This window comes from Protopterus annectens, chromosome 3.part1, assembly GCF_019279795.1.
Source record: "Protopterus annectens isolate FY-2018-M chromosome 3.part1, PAN1.0, whole genome shotgun sequence".
In the NCBI taxonomy this organism is placed as follows: domain Eukaryota; kingdom Metazoa; phylum Chordata; order Ceratodontiformes; family Protopteridae; genus Protopterus; species Protopterus annectens.
In genome coordinates this window covers 727742441-727759752 of record NC_056732.1, presented here as the reverse complement: position 1 = coordinate 727759752, position 17312 = coordinate 727742441, and the positions used below count along the sequence as shown (strand labels likewise).

The following is a 17312-nucleotide window of genomic DNA, read 5'->3' as shown; positions in this document are numbered from 1 at the left end:
ACATTTAAACACCAAAACTTTTGAAATGCTAAGCCAGTCCAAAATCAGTTTCCTAGTAAACACAGAATTTCAGTCAGAAGAAAAAAAAAAAAAAAAAAAAAAAAAAAAGTTTTCCTCAAAAAATACAAATAATGGAAAACCTATCAACCAACACTTGAATGAATCACTAGCTGACCTACAATTCACAGGGCCTGCTGAAAGAGTGCACTTTGGGAGAAAAAGAAAATAAATATTTTGGCACTCAATGTACTTTAAAATGGAGCTCCCCTTGAGCTCAGACTACCTAGAAGGCTTCCATTTGCTTTGAAAAAGCAACAGTGATCTAATGCTGATAATCAGTTGTGGCACAGTGTATTAGGTACACTAGCTATTTTTCTCTAGCACATGATGTACAAATTTACCACCGATTAATCCTGTAGACTCTGCTCTTCTTCTTATACAAGAACATGATGTGGAAACGCATTGTGGACACTCAGCTTATTCATTCAATGTGTTGATGACTTCACACTCCTACGCCACTCAGTCTCGCTATCTATGCTGAAAAAAAAAAAAAAAAAAAAACTCTGCAGTGGGTTTTAACTGGCTTCAGGCATAGCTAGTAACCAGTGGCTCTACCCTTAAATAAGCAAATGTATAGCTAACTGGACATTAAATCAAACTAAAGTGAAACTGCACAGTAAATGAAATACAAGAAAAAACATCGAGTATGGGACTCTTAGGACCTGATAATTAACAAGGTGAACAAACATCAAATGACAATAAAAAATTTCTTCCAAAGAAGCTTTTGAGCTAGTTTACAATGTGACTTTGTACCAAAATTCACAATGTAAGTCGATTGACTGTACCATTATCCAAACTACAATTAATTTGTCTTAACTAATGCTTACCTCACATTTTCAATTTCATGTAATATTGGATATCTGCAGAAAAACATGGTGGAGCTCACAAAATAAAGTCTTCAAACGAATGATAATAGACCAAAAACAATTGGTTCTGCCACCAATTCCACTTCAAAACACTTGAAACTTGAAAACTTTAATAAAATATACAATAAGATAAAATAAACCCACTGGCTCAAACCGGATAAGCGCCTTTGGTATAACATATGACAATAGTGCTGTAATTTGTATGCATATTATGTCTTAATATGCAAGTGCTTCTTTAAAAAAAGAACTTGTGCTGCATTAAATGTGAAAAGCTTTGCTTTATTTAACTACAGCAGGTTTGCTTAATGGTGTATAAAAACAGGGTTGAGGTAGGATAAAGCAAAGATGCAGAGTAGTACATAAAAACTCAAAACTAACACACTACAAAAATTGCAGCAGGACCAGGACTGAAGTCAACGATTTAGTACTTTCATTCTGTTTTTATTTAGAACTTCTTCAGAAATATTTAAAAACCTCTGTGTATTTAAAACCTGGAAACAAAAAGATTGAAACACACCAAAATGAGGGTCATCCAGGTTAAAATCCACCGTTTAATGTAAAAAAAAAAAAAAAAAAAAAAAAAAAAAAAAAAAAATAAAATATTGTATAGAGTGCTTCCGTCCCTAATAAATGATTTAAATAAGTTAATTTATGCACAAGAAATATTTTCAGATTTAAATATGTTTTATTTTATGCCCAAGTAGTATCTTGGTATAAATTAAGGTTAACTTTTTTGATGCATAGAATTAAAACTAATTAATGAGTTTTACATTCATCCAATGAAATTGCTGGCCATTGTATTTTAATGAATTTTGGTTGATACTACTATGTATTCTGATGAAATTCCTGTTTATTAGGGACAAACGCACTCAAGGTTTATGTTGGTTTTTACATTAAACTGTGGATTTTAACCTGGATGACCCTCATTTTGGTGCGTTTCAATCTTTTTGTTTCCTGGTTGACATTGAATGCACTGCACCTTTTGCTTTGTTTTGCTGTATTTAAAAGCTGCCCAATTAATGGGACTTCTGACAAATCAAAATACAAAACATTTAAAATGAGGATAATTTGTGGACGAAGTGAAAATCTTAAAGTCATATGCATGCCTAAGCCCATCAAATTAAACCAGATTTGTTATCCAATATAACAATTTAATGTGATAAAATATAGTTCAGACATTTTAAATAAAATAAGTGAAACTTCTATATAATAAAAAAAGATGAGTGAAAGATATAATCATAACCTCTGTGCCAATAAAAAGCACTTGAGGTTAATATGTTCATTCAGCCCCGGATTTTTTTTTTTTTTTTTTTTTTTTGTGCCTGTGGCAAGTTGCAGCTGCCACTCTGCTTCTCAGCAAAACATCAGTTAGTGTGTCCAAATCAATGATCTAGCACAAGAAAGTTTTAACTTCTTGAAATCTATACAAGTTCCAGCAGGTTTAGCCAAAGCATTTACTGTCCTCCTGTTTGATGGCTAAAACGTGCTCGTAAATCCTTCTGCAGAGTTTCCTGATGTTTTTTTCTAATGTAGTAACTTTGACATGGGTCACAATGTGCCAAGTATACCACTCCACATGTATAGCAGTAGAACCTGCCTCTAAAAAGACAAGTGTTCTATTTACTGCTGGGGTGTAAATACAGGAACAGTTGTAAATGTAATGACAATGTTTGCATTTACTGCACCTAAAGGTTTCAGGGGAGGTTTCTAAGGTTGAATTACATTTTTTTTGAAGTTTCTGCCATGCTTTTAATGTTCAGTGATTTTTTGTATGTGAAAAATGTTTTTTCGCCAACAATTTCTAACAATTCCGTGTTCCTCTAGATTATTTTTCAATTGTTAACAATTGTGTTTAATAACAGACACGTCCATAGTAATGAGTAAAGGGAAAGCACTTTATTTGCCAGATGGTATTTGAGTAAGATTGACCTTGTTGTCCATTTTTTCGGTAGTAGATGAATCTATTCCTGCAGAGAGGCTATCCTCTCAGTTTATTAAACCAACATTGCACAGGAGATAACAACATGGCAGGACAAGGCAAAACCCATTCTATGGGCAGCTTCATCTACTCCCCTGAAACTTTCAGGTGCGGTAAATGCAACTATCATTACATTTACAACTGTTCCAGCATCTACAACTTGGTAGTAAATAGAACAATGATCTCTAGAGGCAGTTTCAACTGCAATTCATGCAGAGTGGTATACCTGGCACATTGTGACACATGTCAAAGTTACTACACTTTAAAAACCATCTGGAAACTCAGCAGAAAGATTTAAGAGCACGTTTTAGCCATCAAAAAGGACACTAAACGCTTTGGCTAAGCATGCTACAACTTGTATAGATTTCAAGAAGTTAAACTTTGTGTTAGATCAACTTGATCTGGACACTCTCACTGGTAATCATAATGTTTTGCTGAAATGCAGAGAAGCAGAGTGGCAGCTGCAACTTGCCACAGACAAAAAAAAAAAAAAAAAAAAAAAAAAAAAAAAAAAAAAAAAACACAAACAAACAACAAGGCTGACTGAACATATTAACCTAAAGTGCTTTTTATTGGCACAGAGGTTTTGATTATGCCTCTTGCTCATCTTTTTTATTATATAGAAATTTCACTTGTATTATCTATCTGTATCTTTAAAATACCAGAACTACATTTTATTACATTAAATTATGTTATATTGGATCACAAATCAGGTTCGATTTGATAGGCTTGGGCATGCATATGACTAAGATTTTCACTTCATCCACAAAATGTCCTCATTTAAATGTTTGTACTTTAAGAGGTTTTTAAAACAGTTCTGAAGTTCTAAATGAAAACAGAATGAAAGATCCACTAAATCTCTGACTCGAGTCCCATTCCTCCTGCCATTACACACGCGCGAGAGAGACACACCTGCAGACAGAGAGACGCATCCGCAGAGAGAGCATGTGAGATGCACCCTCAGACAGAGAGACCGAGACAGATCCACCCAAACTGCTTCATCACAAATGTTATTACTTTCTTTACCTTTCCATTTCACTTCCCTAGAGCCTTTTTAGATAAACCTTATCAAAATCCTGGAAACTTTTCTTACATCATTTATTTTCATTTGGCTTCACAGGTTCTTCTTCTAATAGCTTATAAAATAGGATGGCTGTACTGACTTCATATACTGACTAACGCAGTATTCCTTCCCCTTTAGCATATTTACTTTGTCCCAGGTCATTATAAGTTTGCGAGCCATCTAAACAAAAAAATTTTCATCCAGTTTTTAATTCAGCAAGCACCTTTAGCTCTATAGGAGTCAAAAATGACTGACCTAAACAGAATAGGTACAATATGACATGCCAGTGTAGGACTTGTACTTTGTGATACAATTCTCGTCCCAGAAGTGTCATTTTTTGTAGATTTAATTTTAAGGAATTCGTATGTCTGCATCGATTTTTCTAAAAGTACTATGTAGCCATATTCCTCAGTACTTCACTTCAATATCCTTTCTGAATTCTAAGTGTCTTCCTCCCATTTTGGTTCCCTCCTCTATTTATCCACAGTGTACAAATATGCATATGCAAGGTTTGATTTCCTCAGCCTCCACAACTTAACTGTGCCGACTGAGCAAGTCTCTTAACTAGGCACCACTCTCAGACCGAGTGTGTGTGTGTGTGTGTGTGTGGGGGGGGGGGGGGGGTCCAATGAGATCAGTGCACTATTCCAAAAAACAAATACATTTGAAATTTTTAATGAGAGAATATCAGGTCTGCAAATAATGTGCTGGCTGCATGTTGAAAGATAATTTGCAATATAACCAAAATGCAAATACTCACAGAATGGAGGCTGCCTAGATATTAAAATAATCGAAAGACAAATCTGAAACCATGACAGCACAGTTTAAAAATAAATGGATGTGTTCACAAAACTGTGGTCAGCAGCTGTCCAAATGTTTAGTCAACCTGCAGGAATTATTACCAAAGACAGAGCAAGCGGCTTCGTTGTAAATATGGCACATTTGTTTTGTTGTTTTAATACCATACTTTATTTTTTAAATACAGAATACTGTCCATATAAAAAGTATGCAGTACCTTACTCAAAACGATAGCAGGAAGAATATTTTGCATGCTTGATACTTGATGACAGCTGTACACAAAAAATGCACTAAATCAGAGAAGTAGTAGTTTTTCAATATATTTTGAATGTTACATTTTTACAGCAGAGCATCACTCCTCACCTTCCCAATACGTCACTTTCCCCGACAGTCAATGTAACTTTACTAACTCAGAAAACATAATATCATGGAGGTAGAGTAAGCAGTTCCTTTTGTAGTAAAACAAAATATGGATCTTAGTGTGAACTCTATATTTAGGCAGGTAGAGGGGGATAGGGAACAACACCCTCCCCCCACGTGAAATGAAAAGGTTCCACTTCCCTAATAAAATATATTAATGCTGCCATCATGCACATAGTACACAGTGACCATAAATGTATAAGCTAGTGTGCATGGTAAATTAGCCACAGTTGTGTCACCACCCCATGAACTTTGATTAGATGTGGATATTAACAAATGAAATATAAAATGAAATATAAATGAACAGAACTTCAAAATATTGCATTTGGGGATATCATTTTAATTCAATTACTGATAAACACAAAACATACATATTGACAAAGATGCCACACCTACTAAATATATGCATTATTTTCCTCATAGGTAATCTATTCCTAAAACCTTTCTATTGAGACTTAGTCATACAGCCTAAAATGGAACTGCGGGCTCATTCTAAGATATCGAGACCAATTCTGGTTTACAACTGGTACATACATGTAGAGATGTTATGGTGTGCTAATTTATGACTAGACTTAGCTGTGCAACCTGCTTAGTTCTGGACTCCAATAGTATCACAATGTATTTTTAATCAGAGTTAATTTCGATTCAGTAATGCATAACAATACACCAATTTATATGCAACTATTTTCTAATAACTGTACTAAATAGGAGGCATAATTGCCCTGCCTCTTCTGTTGCTAAATAATTCTAATTGCTTGCTGTGGTGTTCCCAACTCCACAGGGATAAACACAGGTAAGGTTATGGTTCTGTATGGGTTCTTACGGTCAACTAGGCTCTCCAGCTGTTGACTGACATCTCTCATTTGCGCTACTTCAAAATATGCTGACTTGGTGCATGGTATGTTCGGCAGCATATGATTACTGTGAACATGTACAAATGTAGTCAGTTTTGTTCAATGTACAACTTCTGATTAAGGGCTTTGTAAAAACAAACTTTAATCGTTAAAATATTAAATCACACACTTGTCAGTGGGACTCTTGATGCTAGTAAACTGTAGTACAGGTATTATCTACATCTAGCAGTCTGATCATAGGAAAAAAAAATGGGAATTCTGCCGGTGGTGGTGCTGCGGTAGTGTTGTTGCCTCACAGTAAGACGCTGTCCGGTTCGATTCTCAGCTAGAGTGTCTTCTGCGTGGAGACATGCGTGAATGTGCGTACCTTCGTGGAAGGTTGTGCATCAGGCCTGGGCAAGCCAGTACTTAAATCAACTGCCAATTATTAGCAGACCGGAGTTCCGCTGTGGCAACCCCTAACCGGGAAAAAGCCGAAAGACACAAATTGGGAGAGGAGAACTTCACTCTAATCACATTTAAGATTCCACAGCATCTTAGTGGCTAAAACAAAATCTGAAATTACTGCAGGAATAAGGGAAAAGTGCAAAAATGGAGCTAAAAGTGGCTATATTATTTAGCAGGTGATGGGCAGCTCTACAATTCATTTAAGTTAGTTGGACAACAGAAGGTTACAAACTTTTGTTTTCAGAATCCCTGACTACATACCTATTATATTCAAAGTCAACATTTTTTTTTTTTGGCTTGTCAGTTAGATCAGTTAGATGAAAATATGAAATGGGCATTCCCTTACTCTTCAGATTCTATCTCAAATGTGATGCACTGGTTTTGATAACAGTCAGGAGGTGGTAGTGGCTAGTAAGCTTCTGTGTGCAAGTAGCATTTGTTTGAAAAAGGCACTATGAATTTCATGAAAGGAAAGGCTTTTAGTAAGATACCTCTATAGACTAGCCTTTGAGAGCAAGAGAAAAACAGTTATCAATTTACGGACAGCAACATTTCCAAACAGATGGCATTCTCTTCCTGTATATACCTTCAATGATGCAGGCCAAACATACTATAGCTTTAATCTCTCTTTATCCAAGAACTGACCCTGTTGATCCTTCCACTGCTGTGCTACTACTCCTCTATAAAAAGGAAAAGTTTCTGAAGTACAGTTGCGCAGATAAACTTACCTTAACAGTAGATGTTCCAACAGATCACTACTGCAATAGCCTAAGCTACACAAGTTATTATATTGCCTAGGAAACAAAAGGTGACCAGCTTCAAAGTTTAAGGGCATCTTCCATGTGCCCAGACCACTGTAAGCTAGAAGTAATACTTTTAGAGCCCACCCCTTTCCAAAAAGCCACTGAAGAAGCAAAGTTCTTCAGAGAATGTGCCCAGATTCTGATTGGAATTTACTTATTATGGTGGGAGTAACAAAAGGAAACGGCATGGGACCATTTTGAAAATGTCTGCTTTGACACTAGTTGTCTTTTTTTTCCTTGCCTTCAAAAGAAATTAATAACTGATCACAAATTTTGAAGGATTTAGTTATTCAAAGATTGGATATCAAGAGTATGAAGAATAGTTTCTCCCTCATTTATAGATTCTGGGAAGACAGGGAGACTGACAGCTTGGCTCAAAGTAAACTTCAAATATCTCTGAAAATTAATCCTTTATTTATGCCTAAATTAACCCCATCTTTGTGAAAAATGAGATAAGACTGACTCAGCATAACAGATTGCAACTCGGACACTACTTGCAGAGGTCAGAACAAATCAGCAACACTGTTTTCCACATAAAGAACCTCAAAATCAGTCTGAGCTGGTTCAAATGGAGCAAGTGTTATTTTTGCCAAAACAAAATTAAGATCACAAGGAAGAGCTACCTGCTTTCTAGGTGGATGTATGTAGAACCATTTTCAAAAACGTGAGTGCATTGAAAGATGGGGATCCATGGGAAGACATGGTGAAATGACCGGAAGATTAACAATGATACAGGAATAAGAAAGCAAGAGAAAAATTCTGGCTCAAGACCACAATAGTAACAGGTTTATTAAATGCTCGGTTCAGAGGAATCCATGTCAGAGAATAATAATTAAACACAAATACTGCACAGCCAGAGAAACACTATCCTTAAAACAGCATCTTGGTTCTAAATGTGGCTATAAATAGAAAATATTTTCCATTTGCTACCATACCATTTCCTTTTAGAAGTTTTTTTTTTGTCTCCATTACCTGCTGCATGCTCTCAGAAAACAGGTACCTCAAAGGAATTAAAATTCTAACTTTGATAATCAGTTGAAGTTGTTTCAAGTGGGGGTGCATCAAACAATCCCCGTGTTATGCGAGTAGGTCCAATCTCTGAGGAAGCTTGTGGAAATGCCTTTGGCCATTTCCAAAAGAAGGGAGGCACCACAGGGACATCAAAGATTCCAAAGGACTCTCCAAATATCAGTGAAAAAGTACACAGGAACATTCCCACACAAGAAAATCTATGTTTTTGCAGGCCTGCTTGCAAGACATCCGGAGGCAAAATTTGATCAATTACTTGTGAATGGAGGCTAACAGATCAGAGGTGTTCCCCGCAGCTGGATCAAATCCAAGAAGGCCCTCCAATTTCAATTTGTAAGGGTGCTCTGGTTTTGCTCCGATTTGTCTGCCACAAAATCTTACTCTGATGAAATACAAGAAGCCTGTAGAGTGAGTGTGCTGAATTGCTACATCCTAGGCTGACATGGCTAATCTGCACCGAGGGTAAGAGCCGATATCCTCCTCTTTGTTTATCTAACACATCACAGTGGTATTGCTTGTGATCACTTGGAGAGTCAAGGGGACCACAGGTGATTGTGAGTTCAGTGCACCTATTATTGCCATCTCGTGTGTGTGTGTGTGTGTGTGTGTGTGTGTGTGTGTGTGTGTGTGTGTGTGTGTTGGTCCATCTTTTTTGTTCCAAAGACCCTGCTCTTTTACTCCTAAAAATCACAGCCCCCTCCCCCAGCCAAGTTTGAGGCATCTGTTGTTACAAACTGTAATGGAGCTTGATGGGAGACCTAGATTCAGATAAAAACTTAGTAGTCTCCCCTCCAAAGCAGTTCCCCTTTTTAGAAATCTCAAAACTGGAATTTGAAAAGTCAGGAGGGTGTTGATATTGTGACTACTAAACTTTTCTCATGTGGAGAATCATAATAATCATAGATACCATGAACGCTAACATTTTGAGAAATCTCCTTGCTGAATTCCTCGACTAAGTGGACAAATGCTGGAATAGATCTAATTTTTTCCTGTGGAAGAAAAGCTCTTTGAACAGATGTATCCAAGAGACAACTCAGGAATACTATTCTGTGGGGTGGAATTACAAATTTTTGAATGTTCCGTTGGAAACCCAGTCTGTAAAGAGCAGCTTACCCAAGTGAGAAAAAGGACTCTGGAAAGATGAGCAAGTCATCTAAATAAGGAAAAATGTGAACACCTTGCAATAGGCTATAAACACCTGAACACTCTTGGAACAGTGGATAGCCCAAACAATAATGCAAAGAACTGACAAGAGTAATTCAGACACAAAGTATTAAAAAATGTTTAAAATATGTAGCAAATGGAATGTGATAAGCATCGTTTAAATCTAGTATTATCAAAAATCTGAAAGAAGGAATAAGAGGCAATAGGTTGAAAAGGGATAGCATTTTCAGCTTTCACAAACTGGTTGAGAAAGAAAAAAAAGTTAGCATTGGTCTCTACAACGCTTCTTTCTTTGGTGCCAAATAAAAATCTCTCTCTGCAAGAGAGAGGGGAGACAGGTTTTACTACCCCTTGATCAGGCATACTGAAATAAAGAGGTTTGTTATTTAGGAGGAGGAGGAAGACTCTCCTGAAAAGGAGGTAGGGACTCCCACTGCCATCTGTACCCCTGATGGATCCATTTGTCTGAGATTATCTATTGCCAGAGAGAAAAATGGAGACCAAGACTTTGAGGAAGAATTAAAAAGGACTGCAAGAAAAGAGGGGGGTGGTGTTACAATTTTTAGGCAGTCATTCAGAGTTACTGCACTGTCCTTGCTTCTGGGATGCTCCCCTTTCTTTTTAGAGCCTCCATTCCATTGGTTTGAGCATCTACTTGTTTGATGTTTGCAGTGTGCTCATTTTTCCCTAAAAGGATCCTTGATTTGGGACGACACCTTTAACAAACTGAGAAGGAAGGCTGAAAAATCAGAGTAATTCCTTGATTCAGTTTTAGTCTCCCATCACATATCTTCAGGAACTCAGCAGATGGCTCAAATACAACCTCACTATTAAGGGGAAAACTCAAAATTTCAACTTTTACATATTGAAGCATATTTTGAGAATATAACCATACAAATCTTCTTTGAACAGACCCATTAGCCGCTGCTCTGGAAGATGCATTACCCAAGTCATAAGAGCACTTCAAAGAATGCTTGGTTACTTGAAAGGCAAAAACAATGACAGCTTTTAGAGAAGATTATTTATCTCCAGATAAGGGGAAAAAATCATTTTCAAGAGAGGCAAACAAAAGCTTTAACATGCAGGCTCGACAATTAAGAATTCTAAAAACAAGAATGGCAGAAGAATATGCTCTTTTCTTAAATCTATCAAAAACTTTCCCATCCTTGTCAGAAGGAAATGGAAGTGCATTTACTAAATGTTTAGATGCAGAAGAATTTGACAAGGAAATTACTGCATGGTCAGATCTTTAGAAAGGAGGAGTTGCAAGACTGAGGAAACTTACATTCTGCCTTCTTAGGGGCTGCAAGTTGGCTGTAATAAAAACATCCTGTTCTTCCAGTTTTGTAGGACTAACTGCAGTAGGAGGATGAAATTCCAGATGTACTAAATATTAAAGTTATATACTCACCATAACTGCATCTGCGTTGCCCATTTTCATTCTTAAACTATCGGGTCTCAAGATCTGACTCGGCCACATTTATTAGAGGTCTCTGATCCAACTCTAGAGCTCCACCCTATACCCATAATGCCTCAGTCAACCTGCTATACCTCAGACTGAGTTTGCGGTTTACAAGCCATAGCAAGAACTAACCCTAGCTCAAGACAAAAGACAAAAGTAAAAGTAAAAGTAAGACTAGTAGTAGCACAACTGGAGGTAAAGCCTCGAACAGATGTTCCACAAGCAACTAATAGGAAGGGGAAAGGAGGGTGTGGAGCTGAGAAGAATGAAAATGGGCAACACAAATGCATTATGGCGAGTACACAACTAAAATTTGATGTCCTTTTCATTCATTCCTCAACTTCTGGGACAGGGTCTGCAGCTATGTAGAACATGGGTGGCCCCCATGGAAGGATATTCCGGAGTGCTGCAAACCAGAGGCAGCCCTGCTTGTGGTAGTCCAATCCAATTCATAAGGAGTAATAAAAGTATGGGCACTAGACCAGGCAACTGCTGCACAGATGTCATCAACAGAAGTTCTAGATTAAGAGGTTGATGATGTAGTCATGGTTCTGGTGGAGCGTGCTTTAGGGGGGTTTGGCCAAGGTCAAACCTTGTTGACTGTAAACAAATGATATGCAGTCATTGTCATCTGGCTAAGGTAACTTTAGAAACTGGTTTCCCCAAGTTCAAAACACTGCTCTGACTTTATGAAATCTTTCATTCTATGGATATAAAAATGTAGTTTCCCATGTACATTTAGAAGATAGAGCATATACTCCCCCAAAGCTGGCAATTTAATGGCTTGATTAAAATTTGTTTTGGAGGCTACTTCAGGCAAAAAAAGATAGGTTAGTCTGTAAGGTTACCTTGTCTTTGGAAAAATAAGAGGAGTTGGACGAGAGCCTGGATTCAGAAACTCCTCTTGCAGAATTAAGGGCCACCAGAAAGGCAGTTTTCCGGGATAAAAATTTTTAAGTCAGATTTAGCAGATGGTTCAAAAGGTTCTTGCACATGACTGTCAAATCCCATGAAGGGGATGAGCCCTTCTCTGGGGGTCTAGGCAAGAAAGTACCTTTGAAAAATGCCTTGCACAATTTTGAAGAAGCTAATGAGGAAGAATTTTCACCTGAATGAAAATTAGACATAGGTTCATAGGTGTTTACTAGGCTAACAACCACAAGGACCTTTTTAAGTCTAGCTATGCATCCCAAACCTCTGAGAAGTACTGATACCTAAGCATGGGCCTGGGAGATTAACCATTTACAGGCTACCAGTGTCCATTAGAGACATGGGTGCCAAGCCAGGGAAGAATTTCTGGTTTCCCATCCAATTGTCCAAGTTGCACTTTAATTAGGTTAGGGAGGAACTCTTCTTCACATGGATGGGGAGCCTGTTCCATAGATGGAGTAGTCTCAGGGATACATACCTCTCTCTCCAGCAGGTCCTATTTATATCACAGGCAAGGTTCAAGGTTCAAGTCTTTAGAATGAGTAATTCTGGTGTTTGTGGATATGCAGGAGGTCCATCGGAGTGGGGTCTAACAATGCCCTGTATGCTAGGAATACATCTCCCGTCAAAAGCCTTTAGGAGACTGAATACAAGGATAGGGCCTTGAGGCAGTTTGCATAGGACATATTACTTGCGCCCTGTATTCTTTTAGTGAGGAACCTCTGTGGACATTCCAACTGTTGATATGCCTGGTTAGGTACATACCAAAGGGGGCACTGTACTCAATGGTAGGTCTGATGAATGCCGAATACAGTGGAACAATGACTTCCTTGACTTTTTTTTTTTGTTGTTTTTTTTTTTTTTAAGTTGCACAACATAGAATGATTTCCTCACCACTGTATACACATTATGATCAAAGCTAGATTACCATCTTTTATAAAGTGTACACACCCCTGTTAAAATGCCAGGTTTTTGTGATATAAAACAGAAAAAGCAATAGCATGAGAAAACCACTTGCAAACAATCTACTTTGACAACAGTTTTCCTTCCTCTCACATTAAAAGGATACAGTCAGTCAGCTTTCCTGGAGGCTCAAGTTTTGTCTAGATACTAACTGAACTGCCCGTAGACATCCAGAATGAGAAGAATCTTTTCTCCCTTACTCCTGAATTCAGGAAAGAGATCTGAGCAGTCTAGCTTAAACTAATCTCTAGGACAACTTGGGTATAAAATAAATGGTTAGTTCTCAAAGAAGCCCTACCCAGATAAAAAATGAGAGGGGTGCACTCGCTGCCAGTCTGAGTAACTTGGACATTCTCATAGGTCTTCCATGTTAAGGACCTCAAATCCTCTTGAAGAGCTGGTTCAAATTGAAAAAAAAGAGTAAGCTTTTTCAAGCACAAAGTTACGGTCCCAATAAGAAGCCACCTATTTCCTAGATGGACATACATACAACACCCATTTTTTTTTTTTTTTTTTAAACGGTTAACGTTATTATGGTTAGTAGGTTGGGAGAAAAAGAGCAGACCAGCAGAAATTGCAGACAATGCACCAAGACTGAGGAATAAAAAGAAGATTACAGCAGGTGACCCTGAAGGTGGACCTGGTTCTTGTACTGGCACCAATTAGAAAATCTTTTGTATTTACACACGCACAGATTTCCAAGTAGCATTTTTTTTTGCCTCCTTTAGTACCTACTGCACTTCCTCAGGAAAAAAAAAAAAAATGCCTAAAAGGTATCAAATTTCTATTAGCCAGGCAGTTAGATGAAGAGTTTTCAGGTTGGGGAGTATCGAGCAATCATAGCCTTGGTGAATAAATCCAGTTTATGGGGAGGTTTCTGGTAATTGCCCTTGGCCAGATAGAAAGTGCAAGTAAACTTAGGATAATCAAATGATCACTGCTGCAGTAGCTGCAGCTTTCAAAGGCAATTACTGTACTTTCAAACTTGATAAAGAAGGAAGATGTTTAGCCTCTCAAGTTTGTGGAAAAGAAAGAGTGAAGAATACTATTTTTAAGATTTGCAAAGATGATGAACTTACAAATAAGGTACCTAGGCCAGATGGATATTTGGTATAATGTTATTAGACTTATTTTTCAAAATCTGCACTTCAATTTGCACAATTATTAGCTATTCCTGGATTGTGTGTACCCAATTCTATTCATTCAACTTGCTGAAATGGTGCTAATAAAAAGAGAAGGAAAGGATGGTTTAAAGCCAGAACATTATTGCCCCATCTCAGTTTTACAATCTATTATAAAATAACAGCAAAAGAACAGATATCCTATGATTTTTTGCCCAGATAGAAAGTTGTCTGATGCAAATCTTTTAATTTAATCAATAATATTCCAGGCTAAAGAAAATAAGACATCAGATTTGGTTAAATCTGATGCAAACAAAACTTTCGATTTAATTGACAGACAATTGTTATGGTCTGTACTGAATTATTATGAAGTACCTTCATCTCTGATAATTATAAAAAAAAAAAAAAAAGTATTCAAAAACAGAAGCTTATATCAAAACAGATAAGACTTTACCACGTTTTGTGTTAACTGGTATAAGATAAGGATGTCCATTATCTGCTACAATCTATAAATACATTTTTTTTTAAATTGCAAAACAATATTTCAGGTACATCAATAAGGAGAGAGCAATTCACACGTGCATAGATGATGTGTTGATCAGTACAGATGAGCGTGATCAAGATGCAAATAAAAAAAAAATCAAACTTTTGAACAGGTTACATTATTGGAAATGTTGAGAACCAAGAATCATTCTAAATTATTCTTGTCAAAATTTTATCAAATCAGATCTCTGTAATTAATGAAATTAAATTCTTAGCAATTTTCATTAATTAAAATTTTGTTCAATTAATTCAAAATACATATGCTATTTTGCAGAAGATTATAAACCACTTAAACTGAGAACCACATGTTCCTTAATAGCTAAAATTATTAAAACAGGTAAATTAATTCCTTAATATTTTTTCATTACATAATCTTAATATGCACAAACCTTGTGTGGAAAGGCCAAAGGAGTAAGTCTGTATCTACATTAATGAAAGATGGTGCAAGAACTGTGAGATTGTACAGACATACCACTCTGATAATCTAGAGTTCATGAAAGTGTAGACCTTTTTACATACCCAGGGAGTTTAATGGATCTGTGTAATAGCGGTGTACATTCCACCTAGTGCCAATACCACTGAAGCCCTGAACAAACTACAAAATCTCTCTCTGTGAGCTAGAGAGTAAAAACTCAGACTTTGCACACGTGGTAGCAGGCAACTTCAATTGAGCTGATCTGAGAGTGGTGCTACCCCATTATCATCAATATGTAGACTTTCCCACAAGAGCTACAAGCATTTTGGACAGAGCACACACCAGCATAAAAGGAGCCTACAAGGCAGTACAACAACCTAATATAGGAATCTCCAATCACCTTTCTATAATGCTTCTACCAGCCTACACACCTGCTCTAATCAGAGAAAAGCCCAAGATGAAGCAGATCAGGGTTTGGCACTTGGGGCCAACCTTTCTATAATGCTTCTACCAGCCTACACACCTGCTCTAATCAGAGAAAAGCCCAAGATGAAGCAGATCAGGGTTTGGCACTTGGGGCCAATGGAATGTCTCCAGGATGGTTTTGAAAGTACCTGCTGGGATATATACAGAGAGGCAGCCATGTCAGACCAACAGGTAAACACAGATGACTACACAGAAGCAGTAATGGCATACATCTCAAAGCGTGTTAATGATGCATCTATCACCACAAGCATCACAATTAGAGAAAACCAAAAGCCTTTGCTCACTAATGCAGTCTATAAACTTCTGAAAACAAGGAATGCAGCAATCAGGTCAAAAGACAAGGAAGGTTTAAGTAAAGCCAGAGCAAATCTAAAAAAAGGCAGAGAGACTAAGAGGAAGTATGGAAATAGGGTACAGAGTTGCTTCGAGGACATGAGATACTAGGAGTCTTTGGCAAGGGATACAACAGATCACAGATTATAAAACCAGGGAAGATCAGTGTGACGACAGCATTGAATTCCTGGACATTTTGAATCTACCAAAGAAGGAGTTCAGTGAGAAAAATAACTTTCCTGCAACTAGGTTACCAACTGACCAGAATGAGGGGGTGCTCAGTCAAACCAGAGGTCAGCTAAAGAAAGTGAACCCCAGAAAGGCTGCTGGCCCAGACAATACACTGGGCAAAGTACTAAAAGGGTGTGTAGATAACTATGCTCAGTTATGAAAGACATTTTCAAACACCTCCCTTGCTATATGGAAAAGTACCCTCTTGCTTCAAGATAACAAATATCATCCCTCTTCCCAAAAAAGCCAATCCCTCTTGCCTGAATGACTACAGGCTGGTTGCTTTAATTTCTAATGTTATGAAATGTTTTGAGAGGATTGTTAAAAAGCACCCGTCTGCAATTCTACCATTCAACCTTTGGCCCTCTGCAGTTCACTTATAGGGCAAACAGGTCCACTGCTGATGCCATCTCTATGGCATTGCACCTCTAACTCTAGCATCTAGGAGGGAAAGAACAACTATGTCAGACTGCTGTTCATGGACTTCAGATTGGCATTTAATAATGTTGTTCTGATGCAACTTACCAATAAGTTAGTCAACCTAGGAATTAAGCACCTTTCTAACTGGATCTTAGACTCTTGATCAACAGACCAGAGGACAAGTGTATGAAATAACACCTCAGGGTGCATACTTAACACCAATGTTCCGCAGGGATGTGTACTCACCCAGCTTCTGTTCACTATCCTTATTGACAACCATTCTGCAAAACACAGCTCTAATCATATCAAGTTTGCAGATGACACCATGGTTGTGGGCCCTCAAAGGAGAGGACGAAAGAGCAGACAGAGATTAGGTCAACTCTCTTATAGATTGGTGTGTGAGAAACAACCTAGACCTGAACGTCAAGAAAACAAAGAAAATTATCATTTACTTCAGGAAAAGGTCAACTACCCACTCATAGCTCAGGATTAATGGTAAAGAGGTGGAAAGGGTTAAAACTACAACATTTCTAGGAGTACACACTTCAGAGGATCTTTCTTGAGTTGTGAGTACTTGTCAGTTGGTCAAAAAGGCCCATCAACGCCTCCACTTTGAGAAGGCTCAAAAGAGAAAAGCTCCCAATTACTGTTCTCTCCACCTTTTACACAGGAGCTATTGAGAGCATTCTCACCTGTAACTTCACTGTTTGCTTTGGGAACTGTACAGTAGCTAAAAAGAAGCTAAAGAGAGTGGCGAGGGTTGCTGAGAAAATCACGGGCACTGGTCTACCATCAATCCAAGAGCTATTCACAGCAAAGAGCCTTAACAAAACAAAAAAGAAAAGTCCACAAAATACTTAATGACGCTCTGCACCCTGCACATGGCTGGTTTACACAGCTGTCATCTGGCAGGAGTTATCGCAGTA

General features: G+C 37.7%; 1 protein-coding gene across 5 annotated transcripts in view; it reads right to left on the bottom strand.

Moving 5' to 3' along the window:
- RIPOR2 (RHO family interacting cell polarization regulator 2) overlaps positions 1-17312 on the bottom strand; it is a 3249967-nt gene that overhangs the window by 2102729 nt on the left and 1129926 nt on the right. Inside the window, exon 2 of one of the 5 annotated variants that reach the window (XM_044067084.1) lies at positions 402-537. The exons of the other annotated variants lie outside the window; for them this stretch is intronic. Within the exon in view, the coding sequence (XP_043923019.1) occupies positions 402-463 (62 nt within the window). The 5' untranslated portion in view covers positions 464-537. The remainder of the gene's footprint in view (positions 1-401; positions 538-17312) is intronic. 5 annotated transcript variants of the gene reach the window in all.